The sequence below is a fragment of the Benincasa hispida genome, chromosome 2 (assembly GCF_027475165.1).
Source record: "Benincasa hispida cultivar pf3 chromosome 2, pf3_genome.v1.1, whole genome shotgun sequence".
NCBI classification, from domain to species: Eukaryota; Viridiplantae; Streptophyta; class Magnoliopsida; order Cucurbitales; family Cucurbitaceae; genus Benincasa; species Benincasa hispida.
Window position 1 is genome coordinate 23,765,035 of NC_143479.1, and position 23,757 is coordinate 23,788,791.

Genomic DNA, 23,757 nt, shown 5'->3' on the forward strand with positions numbered 1-23,757 from the left:
ACAGCTCTATGAAGTCTATATATATTGTTAGAACTTATAACTTAATAATAATAATAATAATGAGACTGGCGTGTCATTGGAAACAAAGGTTCCAAATGAACAAAAATTTAGGGCAAATATCCATTTATATCATAAACTAAGAATTATATCAATTTAAACCTTCGACTTTGAGAGTTGTATCAGTTTAAATCTTGAACTTTGGGATTTGTATCAATTTAAACTTCAAACTTATAATTAAATCAATTTAAACCTTAAACTTTCTTTAAGTGTATCAATTTAAACATTGAACTTTCATAAATATATTAATTTAAATCCCGAACATTCATAAGTGTATCCAAACAAAACACAATGAAGGGTTTAAGTTGATACAATTATGAAACTTCATGGTTTAAATTGTTTGATACAATTATTAGTTTGGGGTTTAAATTGATACAATATCAAGTTCAAGGTTTAAATTGATACAATTAGGAAAGAGAGGTTGAAGGATATGGCTTGACTCACGCTGCGGACGATAGCACTTAGACAAGGTAAACGATGACTCAATCAAGTAGACAATAGGTAGCAAATAGCAAGCCAAGTTTTTTTTATGATTTCTTGTATTTGAAATGTACATAGGTGAGGATTTATACAATATGGAATCCCTAATTTGGGAACGCAAAAATAACTCAACAATTACAAATGGTTAGAGATTTGTTTGTAACCAACCTATTCCTTTGGTAAGTCCTATTCTTTTGTCCTTAATATCCTTAACAGATATAATGATTAGTTTATGGTTTAAACGGACAACATAAAAAATTCAAAAATATAAATTGATATTTGTCAAAAAAAAAATAAAAAAATAAAAATTAGAGTGCATCATAACCCATATTACTTCCACATTCATATTATCCTTAAACAATATATTATTTTATTACATGATTCTAAATTATTTTTATTTTTTTATGGTACTGAAAAATTCTTCAAATCTTTTCAAAAAAGAAAAAAAAACTTTTAAATGAAATTGTAGGTGGATGATAAATGGCATGGGGCAGGGCATGTGGAGAAAACGTGTAGAACTTGTGCTTCTGATTTGACAGAAAATTTAAATCAATGTTCATGTTGATGTGAAAAGAGGTTGATGGATTAACTAAGGTAATTTTTTGTGTTTCTCAGTCAATTTTTATAGTTTAAATCCATTTTTATTTTGGTTCTATTTTTCTAATTCACACGATAATTTTAACCATAAAACAAAAATATAAGAATCTTATTTAAAAAATCTTATTAACTCAATAATTTCGATAAAACAAAAGTTTGCACAAAATAACTTTTGGGTCATGCTTAAATTAACCATTAAATAACTTTATCCTAATTCATAAATTTTATTTAAAAATTAAATAATATATTATTTTCTCAAATTTTATCAAAGTTTGGTTTATAAAAGCAAGAAATTTTATTAAAAAATTAAAATTGTAACATTTTTAAAACCGGTAGGTTATAATAGTTGAAAACCTAATTTATTAGGAATCTCAAATATGAGTGAACTATAATAACTTACTCCAACTTCATGTTGAGGATCTAAACACCCGTTAATATTTTATTATCTACTTTCTTTTATTAATATTTTAAAAATTTTAGTCAAGTTTTAGAAATTAAAAATAATTTGTTTTTATTTTTAAAATTCAACTAGAAGTTGAAGTGTTTCTTTGAAAAATGTGAAGATTATAATTGAAAAATTTTGAGAAAATAAGTATAAATTAAAAAAATAAAAATGAAACATTATTACCAACAAATATTTAAAATATTGATTTAGTATTTTAAAACATCATTAAAAAAAAGTAGGCAACAAAACTACACGTACTTAATTTCAAAAAACATAAAATTAAGAGAAAAAAGCGGTTATGGAGCTTAAGTGGTTATTTCTATGGAAATAAATTAGGACTTAAATTGGATATTGATATGTTAATGAGTTAAAACATGATATACTCGACTGCTAATAAATTTGATATACTTGATTGATATACTTGAGAATGATACACTTGACTAATATAATGTTGATAAACTTGATAATCATACTTTCTTTTATAATACTGATACACTTGACTGATATACTATTGATATATTTGATTGATATATTGTTGATAAACTTTTGATAATAATGTCGTTGATATATTTTACAATGATATACTTAGGTTTTTTTTTTTTTTTTAAAATTATTATTAATTATTAATTATTTTTATTTTAAGTTGAACTTCTTCTTTGCAGCAACAGACCTCACCCCCAACACCTCTCTTTCACCAACCAACACTCCTCTTACCATCTATCATCAACCACGTCTTTACCTCCCTGCCGCTTACCTTCATTGACCACCACACCTCCAATCGTTGCTTTTCTCCCGCTTTCTCTCTACCTTTCACTACAAGAAAAAGACCTTTAGCCGACGCCACAAAACGCAGGGATAACTTCCAAAATTGGTAAAAGTTAGTGTCGACGCCTGCCGTCGAGATAAGCTAGCCCGACAATTTTTTTGTTGGCGTCGGCATAGACTGTCTACGCTGACGCCTTTTAAGTTCACGATTTTTGTCGACATCGAATTAATGGCGTCGACGTAGATCTTCTACGCCTACGCTATGCATATGCGTCGGCGGGATGCTTACCCAACGCTTACATTTGTATGCGTCGGGATAATTTGGTTTAACAGGCATTGAACTTTTGCCGATGCTTTACATATAACGTCGGGATGATGACTTTTACCTACACCTACGTGACGTCGAAATTGACTTAATTTTTTTAAAAGAATATTATTTTCAAAAACACCCGAAAGGTAAACCATGGGTATGAGATGTCGTAGTTTATTGTATTTCTCTATAAAACTCAGAAACTCAGTCTTATATACGGGATATATAAGTTACCACTGGAGTTTTAGTCAAAGTGGGAGTTTGTTGGGTTTTATGTCATAAAACTCGTGGTTTGTAAACAATAGAACTTATTCTGAAAATTCAATAAGTTATTGAATATATTGTTTTTTTTAGAAATTCAATAAACCTAAAGTCTTTTGACTATTACATGAGTACTTGAACTTTATGTGGAGACATACAAGTAGATCAGGTTCGATTAAATAGTCAAAAATGATATATAGTATATGAATAAGGTTGGGTGCCTTATTCTGGTAACACTATTGGATGCGGCCTACACTGTAGTTGTTACAAAGAGTTGTAAAGTGCTACAAACGAAGTGATCCTAATTTGTACATGTTATGACATGAGGAGTGGGGGTGTCCTGTGCAAATGAGTTTTGTGCAAGATCGGGCCACGAAACTAACTACTCTTATTTTATAATGCTGTTTACTGTTTAAGACTGACTATTTCAAAGCGATGACTTAAGTAACTTGACCTTAATCCTGAGCTAACTATGAACTCCTATTTGTTCGGGATTATCCTTTGATCTGCAAACGGTGAGAATAGTCCAACGTCTCTGTTCAATAAGCCTCCCATTTTGGGGATAAGACCGGATGAATAGGTAGGGACATAGGATGCAAGACGGAATTCACTCCTACCTAATTAGGGTTAGTAGAGAGGTAGTTCCCTTTAAGTGCTGATTCTGGGTCTTGAACAAGAGGCCCCACCCTTCATTGGTCCGAGTGGGATCTGATTTGTTGATTGGATCACAAATCAATTATTCATTATGGGATCAGTGGGACTTAAGGAACAAGAGATAATTTCGGGGGTAAAATAGAGATTCGACCCAACTGTTATTACGAACAACCTGTGAAGGGTTAACTTACCAATCATGGTTATATCGAGTGGACATAATATATCTACAGTAAGGGGAGTTCAGCTATGGGTTTTAGTGGAATCACCCATTAGTTAACGAATGGGGTTAGTTCGGTCTAATGAGTTTAGCCGATTAATCTCGGATCGTTGGAGCTCATGATCTGTAAGTCCACGAGATCCCCCTACTAACTCGTAAATGAATTAGCTATAGAGTAGCGTGATAAGTTAATTTGAAACGTTCAAATTAGGATTAAAAAACGAAATTGGAGAAATAATATTTAAATATGATTTAAATATTTGAAGATGGATTTGTGTAAAATTAATTTAATATTTGATATTAAATTAATTAGAATTATTTAAATTGTTTAAATAATTATTTATTAATTTTATTAAGAAAATTAATTTATGAAATTAATTTTGTAAAATTAATAATATTTTCAATTTTATATATTTCTCTTAGTTTCAATTGTAGCTGAATATCCGATAAAATATTTAAATTATTTATATGAATCAAAATTTTTAAAAGGGGAAAACAACCAAACTTCATTTAAATAGTCATAAATATCCTTACAACTTATATTGTTCCAAAATAAAATAGACACATATGGACTAAAAATAACAAAACACATGAGTCTTGATAAAAAAAAAAAACACTTAAGTTTAACATACATAACATTGACAAAAAAACACTTTAGTCATGTTCGATTGCAAAATGATCCCGTAGAAAAACAAAAAATACATACAAAGTTTAAATTATAACTAAACACCTAAAGTTAAATTACTTTTCTCAACACATATATCTAAACACATTCACTCATTCATCCAAACAACAAAAACAAGACTCAAGTATTTCCTTATTTCTCAACACATATTCAAAACAATGAGAACACTACGAATATCATTAACTCACAATTCTCAATTCAACATTCAGAACAATGATAACAATTATTAACTCATATTTCATTAACACATATGCAAAACAACAATAACAACATAAATAATCTTAACTCACATTTAAAACATTAACAAATACACAAAAATCATTAAACGAACATTTCTTTAGCATATATTCAAAATAATATCAACATCACAAGTATAATTAACTCGCAATTTTCCACTCACATTCAAAACAACAACAAGAATAAAAAACACTAACTCACATTTCTTTAACACATATCCCAAACAACAATAACACAAAAATCCTTAACTCACAATTCTCAATTCAACATTCAATACAACAACACAACTCACCCCATGTTTAAAACACAACAAAAACAATTCAAACATAATATTAAGAACAACAACATTATTCTAGCCCCTACATTCAAAACCATAACAAAAACAAATAACCTTTTATTGCATAATACAAAGTATTTCAGTTGTTACCATAACTGCAGGATAGCAAAATAAGGCAAAACACGACTTTATTTTATCCCCTACATTCCAAACCATAACAAAAACAAATAACGCTTACCGAGCACATAAAATCTTAACTGACTAACTTGACTTTATTCGTTTTATTTTCTTATCTTTCTTTGTTGAATGCTTACTGAGCACATAAAATCTTAACTGACTAACTTGTTCTAAGATCTGTTCTCCATCCATTGACATTGGAGGAGGTCTATGTTCTACCTTCCCGTCATGCTGTTTATTTTTATGCCAACTGTGATTTTTTGGAAGAGAGGGCCGATGTCCCATGAATAAAAAACTTCCTTTTATCCCAAGTGATGATGTATCTTTTTTACATATGGGACATGCTTGGTAATCTTTTATACTCCAACCCGATAAGTCATCATATGTAGGAAAGTCATTAATAGGTCATAACAAACAAGCACGTAACTGAAAGTATTCACCTCCTCTGATAGAGTCGTAAGTGTGAACACCATTATTCCACATTCTTTCAACTCTTCTATCAATGGTTGAAAATCAACATCAATTTTTTTTCTAGGAGATTTCGATCCTGGTATAAATAGAGACATGAAGAAATTTGTCTCGTTCATGCATTTCCATGGTGCCAAATTATAAAGAATTAACACAACATGTCACATACTATTACGAAGTACTCATATTTTCAAATAGATTAAACCCACCAAAGCTAACCCTAAACAAACATTTTGGGAGTCTGAAGCAAACCAAGGAAATTCATGATCAAAATACTTCCACCCTTCTCCATCAACTAAATGTCGTAACATATCATCTATTTGAGTACGCTTATTTTTATGTCATCTCATTTCAAATGCAATATGTTCTGATGCAAACAATCGTTTCAGTCTCAATATTAATGAAAAATGACATAAAACCTTATATGAGATCTTTTTACCTTTTCCATTGTTAATTTTATATTGAGATTCACCACATACTGGTTCTCCATGATAGACCCATTTACTATACGAGGGAGATATTCCATTTGTGAATATATATCTTTCTATCCTGTCTAATGATTTCCACATTGTATTCATACAATGTTTACATAGACATCTTGTTTTTTCAGAGTTATTACCAGATTGTATTCATACAATGTTTACATGGACATCTTATTTTTTTAGAGTCATTAACAAGATATTTTGTTACTTCAAGGAATTGAGCTATTCCTTCCTTATAATCCGTTGATAACTCATCTCGAAGTTTAATCCAATATTTATTCATTCTTAATGATATACTTTTCAATCACCTTCTGATTCACATAATTTATAAGCCTAAAAAATTGTACAAAAAGTTAGACTTAACTTATGAGTTAGGATATTTAACTTATATTTTAACATAGAGTAATTTCGACCTATATTAGATTCTTTCAAGGCATGTATTGAAAGAGTTGCATAATCTAAACTAAAACCAAATATATCTATACAATTTGTTTGAAAACATCAAGCTTCAAACAAACTAAACCATAAATAAATGAAACCAAATAGCTCAACTAAATAAACAAAATTGAGAATACCAAAATTCAAAGCAAATAACTCTTTCCCCTTTTTTGTTTAGAGAACTTTTAACAATCCTTGAACCCTTAAAAAAAAATATGTGAAGTGAATGATTGAACTATGATGTTTGAGGTTGTTGTACACACTTGATGCCAATGGGCTAGGTAGAACTTATGCTTTTGATTGGATGGGTAAATGTAATCAATGTTCACGGTGATGTGATAGGAGGAAAAATTTTCAATATTATAGACTCTACTCATTGTTTGTCATGATAGCATCATTTAAGAATACTATAGGATTTACAAAATTAATTAATAATAAATTAAGAAAAATTATTTCAAATGGTAAAACTGTTGAAAATATTTACAAAATATAGCAAAATTTTAGAACTATGAATGATAGACGTTGATAGACACTGATAGATTTCTAACATTTTTAATAATGTCAGAGTGTCTATCAATGTCTATCATTGATAGTTCTAAAATTTTGTTATGTTTTGTAAATATTTTAATTCATTTTTTTATATTTAAAAACAACTTATAAATTAATTTATCATTTAGTAACGTATTAAATTATGAATGAGATTATTAGATTTTACAGTAACTCGAAATGATATATTAGTTAAGGTATATATATATATATTTTGTGTTTCTTCCATCAACTTTTATAGTTTTAACTCAGTTTTATTTTAGTTATATTTTCAGTAATTTTAACGAAAAAATAGTATAAAAATCTTATACAAACTTGATAATTTCAATAAATAAAAACTTTGCGCAAAATAATTGTGTCCAATGCTCAAATTAATTAAGCATTAAATAATTTTGTCAAAATTCTTAAATTTTATTTAAAAAAACTCTAAAAACAATTTTCTCTAGTTTTACCAAATTTCAATATTTGGATCAAGAAAATTGTAACACTTTTTAAAGTTAAGGTTGCAACGTTAACGAGTTTAGAGGCCAAAATGATATTTTACTCCATTTTTATTTAAATATACAAACATCAAATTTCTCCATTCATAACAATGGATTTCAATGAGGGGCTAAAGACAAGTGAATGAATATATTAAATAAATCATGTTAATTACAATAGAGTTATTAAAATTAAAAAAATATCATATACTTTGGAGATAATTTGAAAGTATAAATATATCTTAAACGAAGAAGAAGAAATTGGTGATGATGGTGATGAAGAGAAGTAGTAATGTAGGGAATGCAACAATTTTGAGAGCAGCGTTGGGTGCGATTGATCCAGGTTTAGGCAAAATGTCAATAGCAAATTTCATGCCCAAATTGCAGTGATTCCCAACATTACATATAAAGTATTTACGTCCAGGGCGATTAAAGCTCACAGAACTGACAGTCTCGAAAAATAATCCTGGCTTCACACACCCATCAAACTCTGCTTGAGACTCGGGCATTGCATAGTTGTGAGTTTCGTTGGCACTTGAATTGAACACTACACAAAAACACCCACTTCTTTTAATACTAAAACAAACATTTTTTAATATTCTTTGATAGAAGCGGATGAAATTCTATCAGTATATATCGGTGATAGAAACGGATAGAAATCTTGATATTATGTGATAGATCCTAATAGAAGTCTATCAGTGTCTATCGGTAGTTTGATACTTTTTTTATATGTGAAAATTTTCCCTTTCTATACTTTTGTAAAGTTTCAATTTTTTTATTATTTGTCTTTTTTGATCATTTATGAGGTGAGGACATATAATATTTGATATATTGAAATTATATTTGTTATAGATTATTTTGGAACAAGAGTCACGAGTTTTGGAGAGGGGAATGGTAAGGATAAAATCAAAACAACAATAATGGCAAAGGAGTGCAAGAAACGGAGCAAGCAAGGAAGAGACTAGGAGAAGGGAGGAAGTTGGACCAAATGGCCCAACTTTGCCAGTGATGTGACCTCCCTTCCTTCATGGAGGCTCACTTACTCACGGTCAAGGTTTTAGCTCTCATGATTGTCTCGAATTAGTATTTCATATCCCTTTTACATTAGAAACCCTAGAGTTCACCCCCCTAGAAATAAGAGGTCATAAGCATCATCCAAGATAAGTTCTCCTTCCTACTTCTAGCTTGCTTTGAACCTTTGTTCAATATTGATTTAAGCATAAGAGGTTTTGTGATACACACCAGACGTCTTTCTTCTCCAAAATAATAAATTTATACCGTTGAAGGCACGTGAAGGTCAGACGAGTCTTCTTGTCCATATTTTGCCATCAACCATAAGCTATGCTTATTTTGGTAGTTTCATATTTTCATTGAGCTTTTAAGAATGTTTTGAAAATTACGTCAAAGACTTTTTCCTTTTTATTATTAAAAAAGATGAAAATTGATGCAACAATTACGATTAATGTGTAAAAATTGAAAAACATACTAACATCATTTACAATATTCAATCATGTAATTTGACTTAGCAATTGTAGGGTAAAAAATTGATTATGTAAATGATTTTAATGATACATTTTGAGATGAAATAAATGTTAACAACGATCTTAAATATTGTATATAGTTAAAAATAATATGACGACCGATTGCGATATCAATTATCATCTTTCATTTTAACGGTAAATATATATATTTTAGAGAAAATTTTTCTCTCCAAAAATATTTTTTGGATCAAAATTTGAAATTCAAAGTTGAAAACAAAACTTTTCAAAATTTAGAGGCTTACTTGAAACCTACGGATCGTACTTTTATATAATTTAACATAGTAGAATAGAGTAAATGATTATTTACCTAGGAAATCACCGACAAAGAAAGTCTTATTACTAGCCCATTCGGAGAAGAAGGTGGGAGTTGGTGGTAGGTTCCAACCAAAATCGCCTCCGACACGGTGGACGGCAGCAACAACCGGGAGGAGAACCGCAATGAAGAGGAAAGAAGCAAAGAAACTCATTTTTTGTGTTGAAACCATTTTTGATGATTTTTGTTTTTGTAATTAAAAGAAGAATATGGAGGGAAGGGTTATATAGTTTATATTAGAAGGAATGGATAATGGTAAGAGGAGATTAGGAGTTGCCAATTTTGAATTAAATAGTGAAACGCGTTCTTTTCAAGAGGAGTGAGTCAACATTAATAGCCGTGGATAATTGAAATTCTAATGATTATTTTTGGTTAATGTCAACAAATTGAAATTTATTTATCATATCTACAAGTTACGAATTATCATCTTAAAGTTGATAATTCAAACTATTTAAAAAATCGTGTTACTTAACCACATATTTGAACCCGTGGAATTAAACTCATAATCTAATTTAAAATTTTTAAATTTAATTTTGTATCTTAATTTTAAGATTATTTTATATTCGCACCTAAATTTTCAAAATATTTTGTTTATTTTAAAAATTCAAAGAAAAAATATTAGTTTATATTTCTATATCCCTAAAATATTAAACGTTGAGTTAATTGAAACCCTAAATTAATGATTAGAATTCTATGTAATTTTCTTGGGTAATTATAGTTTTTTTTTTGTTAAATAACTTTATTTAGATAATCTTGAATGTTGAGCTTAAATGGAATCAAATTATGAATTATTCTTATTGAATCTAAATTAAAACACCTATGTGAAATTCCAACTTTTCATTAATACAATTAATAGTTTTAAGGGTTTTTGATGAATACATTGGACTTTTCTTCAAAATTGATTTCAAGTCCATCTTTGAATTTTTTACAATTTCAATTTGATTCTTAAACATTAAACTAGTAACTACTTTGTTGACCATATTAATTCTAAAATTTTTAAAATAGACATGACATTAAATTCAAATTCAAATTGGTTACTACTTACTTGGATATTTGTTGTTGTCTGTTGATGTTGCTTCCAGGCGGTCTTATACTTTGAAGGGTCAACATCATAGTCAAACTATTGATATCACTACAATATTCGGAACTTATCCAATTTTTTTCTTTTCTTTTCTTTTTTAAATAATTTTTTTTAATGCTGTTGTTGGGATTTTATATTTTAATTTTAAAAAATTTTCAGAGATAAAAAAAATATCAAACTATTTATAGAAATAACAAAAAAAGATACTAATAAATACTGATGGATTTCTATTAGTTTCTACCACTAATCGACACCTTCATTTAGTTTCTATCATAGACACCCATCGACTTCTATCAGCCTCCATAAAAAAAGATTAAAATTTTGCTATTTTGTGTAAATAGTTTTCCTTATTTTTCTATTTTAAAAAAGTTTCTTTTATTTTTATGGTTTAAAATCTCAATTTTATCTAATAAATTGTAACTATATCAACCAACATATATATAGGGACTTTTAGAACTAGACAAGAAAATGTTTTCGAATAAATCATTTTTATGTTGGGTTTTATGTCCTAAAACTCGTGGTATGTAAACAATGAAATTTATTATGAAAAAGCAATAAAGGTGTTATAGAATAGATCTATTGCTTGAATAGAAATCCAATAAACCTAAAGTCTCTTGACTATTGGATGAGTAATTGAACTTTATTTGGAGACATAAAGGTGGATCAGGTTCGAGTAAATAGTCAAAATGATCTATAGTATATGGATAAGGTTGGGTACCTTATTCTGGTAACACTATTGAATGCGGTCTGCTCTGTAGTTGTTACAAAGAGTTGTAAAGTGTTACAAATGAAGTGATCCTATTTTGTTCATGTTGGACATGAGGAGTGAGGGTATCCTTGTGCAAAAGAGTTTGTATAAGATCGGACCACGAAATGAGTCACTCTTATTTTATAACGCTGTTGGACATGAGGAGTAAGGGTTTCCTTGTGCAAAAGAGTTTATATAAGATCGGACCACGAAATGAGTCACTCTTAATTGATTTGTTCATGTTGGACATGAGGAGTGAGGGTGTCCTTGTGCAAAAGAGTTTGTATAAGATCGGACCAATTCAATAAGATTGCCATTTCAGGGGTAAGACTAGATAGATAGCTGGGGACATAGGGTGCAAGAGGGAATTCACTCCTACCCGCTTTAGGGATAGTAGTAAGGTTGTTCCCTAAAGTGCTGATTCTGGGTCTTGAACAAAGGGTCTTGCCCTCTCATTGGCCCGAGAAGGATTTGGTTTTGTTGATTGAAACACAAAACAATTGTTCATTAGGGGATCAGTGGGGACTTAAGAAACATAGGTAATTTCGGGGGTAAAATAGAGATTTGACCTAGCCGTTATTACGAACAACCTGTGAAGGGTTGATTTACTAATCATGGTTATATCGAGTGGACATAATATATCTAGGGAGTTCAACTATGGGCTTTAGCGGAGTGACCCATTAGTTAACGAATGGGGTTAGATCGGTCTAATGAGTTTAGCTGATTAATCTCGGATCGTTGGAGCCCATGATCTGTAGGTCCATGAGGTCCTTCTACTAGCTCAAAAATGGATTAGCTTTAGACTAGCGTGATAAGTTAATTTGAAACATTCAAATTAGAATCAAACGAAAAATGGATAAAGAAGATGAATTTGTGTAAAAATTAATTTAATATTGGATATTAAATTAATTAGAATTATTTAAATTGTTTAAATAATTATTTGTTAATTTTATTAGAAAATTAATTTATGAAATTAATTTGTAAAATTAATAAATTTTGATTTTAGAAATAAAATATGATTTTAAAATCAAAATAGATTTTGGAAATTGAAAAATTACACAAAACTGAAAAATGGTTTTGTCATGTTCATCTTCAACTAGCTCACAATGAAACCCACCTCTTCCTTGATTTACTCCAAGCATGAGCTGCATCTCATGCAGTAAATCACTTTACATGATAGTCTGCAATATATTGAAGAGATTGGAGTAAAGTGAAGGTGATGCAACAGAATGAATTTTTCTGAAAAATTCGGATGAAGAAGATGTTCTTCATTTTGGGTTGTTGCAGTGAGCTATCTCTCCATATTCCTTTTGATTCCAACTTATCTTGAGTACCACAACTCAATCTAGAGCACCAAGAGAATAGTATGGAAGATCTTGTGGTGGTCTGCACAAAGATTTGGAGAATTTAGCAGCTGGAAATAAAGATTTCAACGGTTCGGTCAAGGTATGTTATTGAAACCTATTAAACTATATTTAAGCATGTTTCTTTTCAGCCAAAATTAATGAATTAGAGTGCTTATGGATTCTGTTGTCTTCCGTTGCGTGTTGCTACCGATCCAACATTTTATTTAAATTCTTTTGATAGAAACGGTTTAAAATGAACTTTGAATATGTTCTAAAAGGTATTTTGGGTAGTTATCAAACACATTAATTTTTTCCAAAATGACTTTATTTTTAAAATTAAATACTTGAAAAGTTGATCCAGCCACAACCATAGTTAAAGCCCCATTTGATAACGTTTTCATTTTTGGGTTTTAATTCTTGAAAATTAAACCTATTTTCTCCCAATATCGTATAACGATTTGCATCTTTCTTTAAATATAATGGTTGAATTTGAATTCTTAGCCAAATTCCAAAAACAAAAATAAGTTTTTAAAAGTTATTTTTTTTAGTTTTCAAAATTTAGCTTGGTTTTGAAACTATTGATAAAATGTAAATAATAAAGGAAGAAACTTGGAGGTGGAAGTAGTGTTTATAAGCTTAATTTTCAAAAATAAAAAACAAAAACGAAATGGTTATCAAACAAAACCTAAAAGATTTTATTCCTTCTTTAAAGGTCAGAAATTTAAATTCATTTCACATTGTTGTACTAAAAACAATTTTAACTATAAGATATATGAAAGTAGAAAATCATAAATAACAAAGCACAAATTGAAAAATAGTACACATCAACAAAAAAAGACAACTCAATTAGCGATCAGTACAAAGTTCAGCACAATAATTTGTTAACTGATGGGCTTTGATAAACTAATAAAATCTGATTGATTTGGGCTTTGCAAAAAGTAAAAATCAGGCCCGAAAAACCACTTACTGCTTTTTAAATCAGCGGGAAGCTAATACCTTGTGTTAGAAGTACAATCCACGTGAAGAAAGATCTTGACCATACATGTTGAAAACCAAAATTAATCACAAGCACTCACTGAAATGGATTGATTTTAATGATTGACAAAAGTTATTCTTTTCTTGCAGAAGAAAATTAAGAGAGAAAAGAAAAATGATATGAAGAGCTGCCGAAATGCTACAAGAATGACGATGGAGTTGAAGATTCGGAGCAAAAAGATAAAGTAGATAAAGAGAAGAAGCAAGAACACCAAAGATTAACGTGGTAGCCCAAAATAGCCTACATCCACATTTATTTTCTTTTTACAGAGATGAGTTTCTTTCTTTTCTATTTTTCTGATGTAATTTTTCTAAGTACTCAAGTAAAGATTACAAAAGTATTTATAGATAGTTCTGTGTATAACTGAATCAACAAATTTTGAAGTTGATTTCACCTTCTTTTATTAACATAATTAAAGACATTGATTTAATCCATACACTTTCAAATGAATTTACACCAAGATAAGGTTAATAATAACATTGACATTATCCTACAACGATAGAGGAGAGGGCTGCCCAATTAATGTCCATGTAAAAAATAAGAAGTTGAAAAGTAACATACAACAATAGAGAAGATAAACAAGGCAACTAAAAAAGGACTAATATGATAGTATTAAAAATATTATAAAAATAAACAGATGTCCATTGCTTAATATCCTAAAAGTCATTGGTTAATAATAACTTTGGCTTCATGTTATCCATGTGCCTTGTAATTATTCATGCTTGGTGTCCATGTAAGACCACATCTTACTTACCACTTTGCCTATAAATAGTGACATCTAGTGGATCTTAAAATCACAAATATTGATGATAAATCCACTTCAAATTTTCACTAAATTTTCATATTATTAAATTTTTCATAATTTTGGTTATTTTATTATATTTATTTATTTATTTATTACTATATTATATTTTCTCCATATTCGCTATGCTCCATTGTGCTCTTCAATTTTACAACACATTATCAGCACGAGCTCATCTTGCTTCCATCGTGGAAAGTAAGTTCTAAAGGTAGGTCGATTTTTTTCCTCTTCATTATAATTAATAAATTAAATGTTATTTTGCATATTTAGTACATACTAAATTTCTAATATAAATACAATATTTTATGATAGTGTTGCCATGACAAACCTTACAAAATTAGATTTTGCAGCCCTTGACATTAATGGTGATAATTATTTGTCATGGGTGCTCGATGCCGAAATTCACCTAGATGCTATGAACTTGGGAGAAACAATTAAAGAAGGAAATACGACATCCAGTTAGAATAAAGCAAAGACTATGGTTTTCCTTCGTTATCATTTCCACGAGGGATTAAAAATGGAATATCTTACAATAAAAGATCTGTGTATCTCGTGAACAAATTTGAAAGAAATGCATGATCATAAAAAACCAGTTATCATTCATAAAGCTTGTTATGAGTGGATGCATTTAAGACTACAAGATTTTAAATCAGTAAGTGATTACAATTCTGCATTATTTAAAATTAGCTCAAAATTTTTGTTATGCGGAGAGAAAATTACTTATGCTGATATGTTAGAGAAGACATTTTCTATATTTCATGTCTCGAATATGCTTCGTAGTAGCAATATTGAGAGAGATTTTAAACAATATTCTAAACTAATTTCATGTCTTCTCGTGGCTGAACAAAATAACGAGTTATTGATGAAGAACTATGAATCTTGACCAATTGAGACAACACCATTCCCTGAAATGAATGTTGTGAATGTTAATAATCATGGTTGAAGTCGTGGTTGTGGTCGAGGTCATGACCGTGGTAGAGGAAGAAATAATTATTATTTTGTCGGTGGTCATTCTGATCATTCAAATTTCTAAAGAACCACATAAAATAATGACCACAAAGAAAAAGCTCCACAAGATAAGAGTTCAAAGAGTGTTGAAAATAAATGCATCTGATGCGGAATGATTGGGCATTGTTCACGTACCTGTCGTACGTCACTTAGTTGACCTCTATCAAGCCTCCCTAAAGGAAAAACAGAATAATGTGGAAGAAAATTTTGCATACTAAGATAATGATATATTTGACCAATCCCATATGACAAATTTGAATGTGGTGGACTTCTTTGTATATCTCAAAGAGAAGATTGACACAATTGATGGAACTTCAAGTGTTTCTTTTGACTTTGAGAATATCTAGACTTAATGTTGTTGTTTTCTTTTATCTATCTTCATGTTTTTTTAGTAACTTTTGTATTTTTAAGTGTTGTTTTTCTTATTGTAATTATTTTCTTTTAATGAAGAAACATGAATTATTTTCATAGGTTGGATGATTAAAAAAATGAGCAAAGAAGATCTATGTCTAGCAGACAGTGTAACTACAAACACAATACTTACAAATAAAAAATACTTTTCCAAATTGACAATGCTGAAAGCAAAGTAAATATAATATCAGGTTATACAAACTTGATCAAAGGTTTTGGAAAAACAAATATTATTTTACCTAGAGGAACAAAATTTACAATTGACAATGCATTGTTCTCTAGTCAATCAAAGAGAAATCTTCTAAGTTCTAAATATATATATTGCAATGGTTATCATATTGAGATTAATAGTAAGAATACTGTGGAATATCTATATATTATCTCTACTCTCTCAAATGAAAAACGTATATTGAAAAAGTTGTCCGCTTTATCTTTTGGATTGTATTATACTCATATACGAGTAATTGAAATATATGTGATGCATTATTTTATGATGTGAAATTATGGAGGAAATGTGATGATGAAAATACATTGAGCACTCAAGTTTTCTCAGTGGAATCCAAGTATAAACCCTACTGAGTTTCCTGGTCAATCCAGGGTCGAACTCAGGGACTTGGGAAAATAGGTTGCGGTGGTAATTTTTAGAAAACCTTGTGGTAACCGATAACTCAAATAGTTGTTTGGTTTTGTTGATTGCGGTAATGAAAAATAAACAAATGCGGTGGATTTGAGGAAAGGTTGATTGTGTGATAGATGCACTGAGTATGCAAATGAACGGGTTGAGAAGGTCTTTAGCTAGCGTTACTTGGGAATGCATCAGACTATGCGATCATGCTACACCTATGCACATCAAGCCATTTTCCAATGCAAATGTGGTGCTTCTAAGTCTAGGACGCATATGTTGAATGCAAAAGTGTCCACAGAGCTTATTCCTAAGTCTCTACTTTTTTCCTATGCGATGATACAAGATGCACAAAGGCAAGGTGACCGCACACAATCATATCCTATCTCTAGGATATGCATACGCTGCGTTAATAGCAAACAATGCTTATTCCTAAGCTCCTATCTTTTGATTATGTATTCTAATCTGACTCTCCCGAGCCTAGATTCTAACCTGACTTTTCCAAGCCTAGATCCTGCCCTTAGACTACCCTCCCGAGTATCTCTAATGGACGAATGAAGCATAATAATACAAGATAATCGCATAGAATGAAGATCCCCAGTCATGCTAGCTAAGTACTTCTCAACCCATTCAACATATTTAGCTACTCATGCGTGAATAACAGAGAGTGAACAGATATACAGAAGTAAATACCATTTCTCTAAATGAGTTTGAGTACAAAATAACAATGGAAGATAAAGGTAGAGAGCCTGATAGCAATCCCTTGTTGATCGAGGCTTTTACACTGGCAATCTCTATTCGGTTCAAAAGATATTCCTGCTTCCGCAAGAGCTAGTCCTCTCTCTGATCTTGAAGCTTCCGACGCTCTCTCAAGCTTACCGGAACGATCTATCGGCACAACTTCATTTTCTCGCTTCCGCCTTAAAATAAAAAAAAAATCTAAGAACAAGGCTAAACCATCTAAGAAAAAATTCTCTAACCCTCCGAATTACTGAACCCCTTTTCTAAAGGATGCCTTCGGTATTTATGGTGCTTCCGGGGTTAAAGGCAACTTTTCTCTTATGATTGCACAGATGGGATGGCTTTAAATCCCTGACTGATGCACTAAATATTTGTCACCGAAAAGCTGCATATACTTGTTATTGTTAGCGGTTGTCAACTTAATTCGAATTTGACTGTCATCAGCTTTCTGTCCCATCGTGATTAATTATGTCTTTCACCTAGATGCGTCACTCTATGTTGAAACCCTTATTAAGCAGATGTTTGCAAACACAAATCACCACAAAGCCTTGCGGTAATGCTGTGCTCGTCCGTTGATTTCTTGTGATCTCTCTTTTCGCCTTGCGTCAATGCATATTCTGCATAAAAATATAAAAATCAACTGTTTCTATGCGATGAACGCATGCAACCACAATGCTATGAATTTAATGCTTTTTGGACGCAATCTAACATATTTTATCAACGCAAGCCAGAATTGTTTAAGAACTTAATACTATGATAATGTGCATTTCTGCCCGTTATCAATATGCAACAATAAACTTGAAGTTCATGAATCCAGATATATTTGCTATTTGGCATGATAGATTGGTTCATCCAGGATCTATAATGATGCGAAGAATTATTGAGAATTCTTCAATCTAATGAATTATCATCTGATTGAAGAGCCAGAAGATTATTCAATCTAATAAATTATCATATGATGCTTGCCCTCAAGGCAAATAAATAATTAGACCATTACTAGTTAAAGTGAGAACTGAATCACCTGAATTTTTAGAACGAAATCATGGTGATATATGTGAACCTATTAACCCACCAAGTAGACCATTTAGATATTTTATGATATTAATAGATGTATCCAGTAGATGGTCACGCATGTGCTTATTATCAAGTCAAAATCTTGCAATTGCAAGATTAATTGCTCAAATAATTAAGTTAAGAGCACAATTTTCTAATTATGCATCTGCATCTGTAGAGATACTAATTAGTTTTTCTTTTCTTTCTTAATTCAGAACCATTTTGTATTAGACTTGTCCAACTAACTGGTCAATAATTTCATCGATGAACAGATGAAAAGTTCATTCAAAAGAGTACAGAGGGAAACTACACAAACATTATAAAAAATATGCAAGTCCTGGAGAGGAACAAATACACCCACCTGATTGGCTTAAAGATGACATAGAAGATTGACACTTTTTATGCAACAAGTTTGAATCCACCGACTGGAAAGTAAGAACTTTTTGTCTTTTTTTTTTGTTTACAATCATTTCAATTACTCATTTCCTTTTAATTTCTCATTTTCTTAGAAAGTGACAGAAACTAATCAAAGGAATCGATCAACCCAAAAGTATCCTCATAAAGCTAGTTCTAAGACTTTCATATGCATACGGGACTCCACGATAATATTAAAAGTATTTCTATATTTGATTTCTAAGAAAGTATTATTAATATCTTCTATATGAATTGTTTTACAAAAAGTACCCGATGCAAACAATGGACCTAGTCGATGAAGGAACTCTTATCAAGGAGCACATCTGAGCGGAAGCAAGATTGTTCCAAACTCATTGTGACAGAAATACTGCATTCACAATCAAAGATACAAGTTATGCATTTAACATCAAATTACAACATGCTTTGAACTTTAAACAACAAAGGAACGAGATACATACTAGTTGAAGAACTCTTCTTCTCCTTTAAATCTCGCTATCGTTAAAGGAATGCATCTCCCGCTGTCGCTATGCCAGCCAAACCAATTGTCCACCAAATCTCATTGTCATCTACCCATGAACAGACTCCTTACGAACAAGGCTTGGAGGACAAAACCACTTGGAAATCTCAGTATTCTCGGAGTGAGAATTAGGAGGTGTGGGCTCTGTTAGATTTGGTAGAGGGATGGAGGAAGGAACGATCATTTACCACGACCAAGCAAGCGGAAAAATTCTGAAGTCTATCGTATAGACGACTGCTTGATCGTTTAGTAAAAGGTGCACGATCATGTAGTAAACTGGGTCAGATAGTATAGAGAATTTTTTAGTAAAACACTCGGGCGCGCGTGTACACGATCGTTTAGTAAACTTTGAGCTATCGTGTATACTCTCGTTTGCTAGTTGATTGGTAGTGTACTAACCGATGAGCGAATGATTGATTAACCTTGCAAAATGAAAACTATTTTCATTTTATCCTTCAGTTACGGAAACTGATTGTAACCTCCCACTACCTCATTCGGTTATGGAAAAAAAACCGCCAACAATTATCTTATAATTGTTTAATTAAAAAATAAATATAATCATATTATATTTATAACCTATGGTTTAATATCACATCATATGCAACATATGAACCATAGTCATTTTCTCCTCTACTAGATATAAATCATATTTATATCATTTTCTCTAATTAATGTATCTCATACATCATGTCAACTATATCATATATAATTGACCCATTTAATTATATCATATATAATCAAATTCCCTTTTGTCAATTTGAACACTTCAAAATGACCCAAAATCTGATTCTCAACTTGAATCCATTGAGCTATCAAGGGGACCTTATGGATCTATGGCTCGAAGCTCCAACGGTACGTAAATAGCTGACTAAACTCTTTAGCCACGAGATCCACCATCCGTTAACTATCGGGTATTCCACTAAAGACTTACAGCTACACTTTTCTCACTATAGATATATTTATGTGTCCATCGAATATAACCAATTAGCAGTACGATAACCCTTCACAGATGCTCGTAAGTATAGCTGGACAATTTACCGTTTTGTCCTTGTAGTTATATCTAACTTCTTAAGTACCACTGATCCCTCTAATGAACAATACAACATAGTCCTACTATGTGTGGACACCTTTCAGGCCATGAGAGGTGTGTGGTACACATTGTTCAAGCACCAGAATCAGTCTTTAAGGAAGCAATCTATCACTTACCTCTGCTTCGGGGAAGGAGTGAATTCCATCTTGTGTAGCTGAGTTCCCAACTCCCAAATCAAACGAATCCCCAAAGCGGTAGGTTTGAGTCGACAATCTCGCCACTCGTATCCATGCAAATCAAAGAACTGCCATTAAAGTCAAGAGTTCCCAACTCATTCAGGATTGAGGCCATGTTACCTATGGTCATCCTAATGAAGTGAAGTCTCTGTCATGAAAGGTGTTATATAACGAGACTATAACACTTCGTGGTTTGGTCTTCTATAAACTCCTTTGTATAGGACGCCCCTGCTCGCATGTTTCCACATGAATGATTAGGATCAGATCATCTATAGCAAGTCACAACAGTTGTAACCATTTTACAAAGTGGGCCGCATTCGTAGTGTTACCAGGATAAGATTTCCCTTCTATATCCATATACTACAAACCATTTTGGTTATCACTTAAGATATGATCCACCTGTATGTCTCCATATACATGCTTAAGTTACAATGACAACTAGGGATCTTAGTTTATTGGTTTGTGATAAAGCATTTAAAACATCCAATGTTTCATAGACATTACTGAAGAAAAATATCATATATTATTACATCACAAGCGTTTGTTCAATAGAATGTTTACAAACTACAGGACCCAACGAGAGTTTAGGGCATCATCCGCAACAGTGGACTTATTTAAGCAAACACACTGTAAGAATGACCAATCGTTTGTTAATAAGGCCGCTAATGATGCATATGTAAGTTTTTATTTCGTAATGTAACTTTATTTATATACAATTGTAATATAATATTAATAACTAATAATTAGTCCTAATTATTGATGTAGAGTTAAATCGTCGAGTTGAGAGAAGCCTTCAACCAAGAAGGGTCTGAACTAATATCGGAAGAAGAAATATGCAAGCAAGTGTTGGACACAAGTGGGCCTTGGTAGGACACCAAAGGGTAAAAAATGAAAAAAAAGTAAATCATCGTCCAATGCATCTTCATCAAGGTCATAGAAGAGCAAAAACAAGAGATAGAAAAGTTAAAAGCTAGACTGGCTAGATTTGATGAATTGGAAGCTCGAAGACAATCTGAGATGGATGATATGAAAACTATGCTCTTACAGCTCATGAGAGATAAATCGAACTAGGTATGAACTCTTCAGTTTTCGTAGTAAACTAATTAGAAGTTTGTGTATGTTGTTATCCTGCAGTTCTGGTAACAATATTAATGTATAGTTATTTAAAGTATAGTTAGTGTTCTGAAGTTGAGTTTGATTTTCAGTTTGTGCTAAATTGGAGGGGGGAGGGGGTATGAATTCTTCAACTTTCGTAGTAAACTTGACTAGAAGTTTGTGTATGTTGTTATCCTGCAGTTATGGTAAGAACATTAACGTATAGTTAGTATTCTGAAGTTGAGTTTAATTTTCAGTTTGTGCTAAATGGGAGGGGAGAGGGTATGAACTCTTCAACTTTCATACTAAACTAATTAGAAGTTTGTGTATGTTATTATCCTACAGTTATGGTAGCAACATTAACGTATAGTTATTTAAAGTATAATTAGTTTGTATATGTTGTTTCAATTAGAAGTTTGATTAGAAGTCTTCAATAGTTATGGTAACTAATTATATGTGTTCAATTGTTTCAATTGTTATTTTGGGTTTAAGTTGGGTTTTAAGTATAAGTGTGTTTAATTTTAAGTTAGTTTGTTTAAGTAAATGTAGATATGTGTTCGTTTGTTTCAATTTTAATTATGTTGGTTTGTATATTGGGATTGAGAAGAATTTTGAGGGGCGGAGGGGGAGTCAATAAACTTCATTTAAGAAAAACTAAGTTGGGGGTAGGTAGGTTGGTTTGTATAAGGAAACATATATGTCTTGGTTTGTTTCAATTCTTATGAGTTGCTTGGGTTTAAGTATGATTTTAAGTTCTATATTAGGTTGAGATTGAAATATATATTTATGAGTTCGTTGGGTTTAAGTTGGGCTTTTAGTTTTATATTAGGTTCAAGTTAAAGTGAGTTTTATTTGTTAATGTTCTTATATTGCTTTTAAGATTTATATTGAGTTTCAGATTGAAATATGCAAGTTTGAGTTGGTTTGTTTCAATTTATTAATGTTCTTAGTTGAGTTTTAAATTCTATATTCATTTTGAGATTGGTTTGTAGTATGTGAGCATTAAACTTATTTAAATTTGTATTTTGTAGGTACTTCAAAGTTTATGTTTCTGATGCATCTCCCGACAAACACATTTTAGGTTGCAGATGTTAATGTTATTTTCGATTGAGGAATTGTGGATTAAGGTTGTAGATGCATCTCTCGGTAAGACCCGATGCTATCATGAGCTTGTATTTTTGATTGAGGAATTGTGGATGTATTGTTGTTAATTTAAGACGAATAGTATGTTTAAGACTTGAAATTCAAACATGTTTTCTATATAATATATACTTTTGTATGATATTTACTTGATTTTGGCAATTTTTATACTAGTTTGAATGATATTTGTAAAATTCAAACAGGCATGACATTTGAAAAAAAAAAATTAAATAAAGAATTAAAAAAAAAGCTAATTCCAACTGTTAAATATATAATCCCAACGTTACAAGGGGTCAGGAAAAACCATATTTAATGCGTTTTTCATCTTCTCCCGATGGTCAACGGGGTTGGAAAATCTATGAAATCCTGACGATGCAAACACATCGTCCGTGTAAGTCAGTTCGCCTGACAGTCGTAATTCATAAAGACCGTTGGGATAAAAAACTTCGTCTGATGGTACAAGGTCACCGTCGGGATAGTTTAATATCTCCCGACGGTGGCTCCAATTTCTCACGGTCAGGATATATCCAATTATCCAGACAGTGACCTTGCACTGTTAGACGAAGTTAATAATTATCTCGACAGTATTGTTTAGGGTCGGGAGAAAAGGCCTTAGTCTCCGTTCGCCGAGTTAATTGTTTTTCCCCACGATTGCGTGTTATACTGTCGGAGAAGGTCATGTTGACAAGGCTTCGCCCACAGTTCTACCGATGATTAATTGGCCGTTGGCAAAAGATCTACCGCCGTTTTTTCTGATTAATCTCCACGACATTTATTGTCAGAAAATGTTCAAATTCTTGTAGTGAAGTTTGATGATTTGTATTTGGAAAGAAAATTTAAGATTATGGTGTTAATATAAGAAAAAATCAGGACAATTCTACAAAATACTAAAAGATATGTTCTATTTTCACAATGCATAGGTAAAATTTAGTTGGTATAATTTGAGCATATATAATAGTGAAAATAAGCTTTTTTTTTTGTTATTATTTTCTTTTCTTTGTGTTTAACTGAATAATAATTAGTACACATAATTATTTATTTGAGATTT

General features: G+C 31.1%; 1 protein-coding gene across 1 annotated transcript; it reads right to left on the reverse strand.

Moving 5' to 3' along the window:
• Nucleotides 1-7,707: 7,707 nt before the first annotated feature.
• LOC120070837 (umecyanin-like) lies at nucleotides 7,708-9,676 on the reverse strand. The gene is made up of 2 exons (XM_039022724.2): nucleotides 9,424-9,676; nucleotides 7,708-8,122 (listed from the first exon to the last, which is right to left on the reverse strand). Exons 1-2 carry the CDS (start codon nucleotides 9,599-9,601, stop codon nucleotides 7,818-7,820), a joined length of 483 nt encoding a protein of 160 aa, XP_038878652.1. The 5' UTR covers nucleotides 9,602-9,676; the 3' UTR covers nucleotides 7,708-7,817.
• Nucleotides 9,677-23,757: the final 14,081 nt, after the last annotated feature.

What these genes read in the sequence shown, in the direction of transcription:
- LOC120070837 (XM_039022724.2), bottom strand. Translation starts at nt 9,601, where the DNA reads ATGGTTTCAACACAAAAAATGAGTTTCTTTGCTTCTTTCCTCTTCATT. An exon ending in CTTTGTCGGTGATTTCCTAG is followed by an intron (nt 8,123 to 9,423) that starts GTAAATAATCAT and finishes GTTTTTGTGTAG; the next exon opens with TGTTCAATTCAAGTGCCAAC.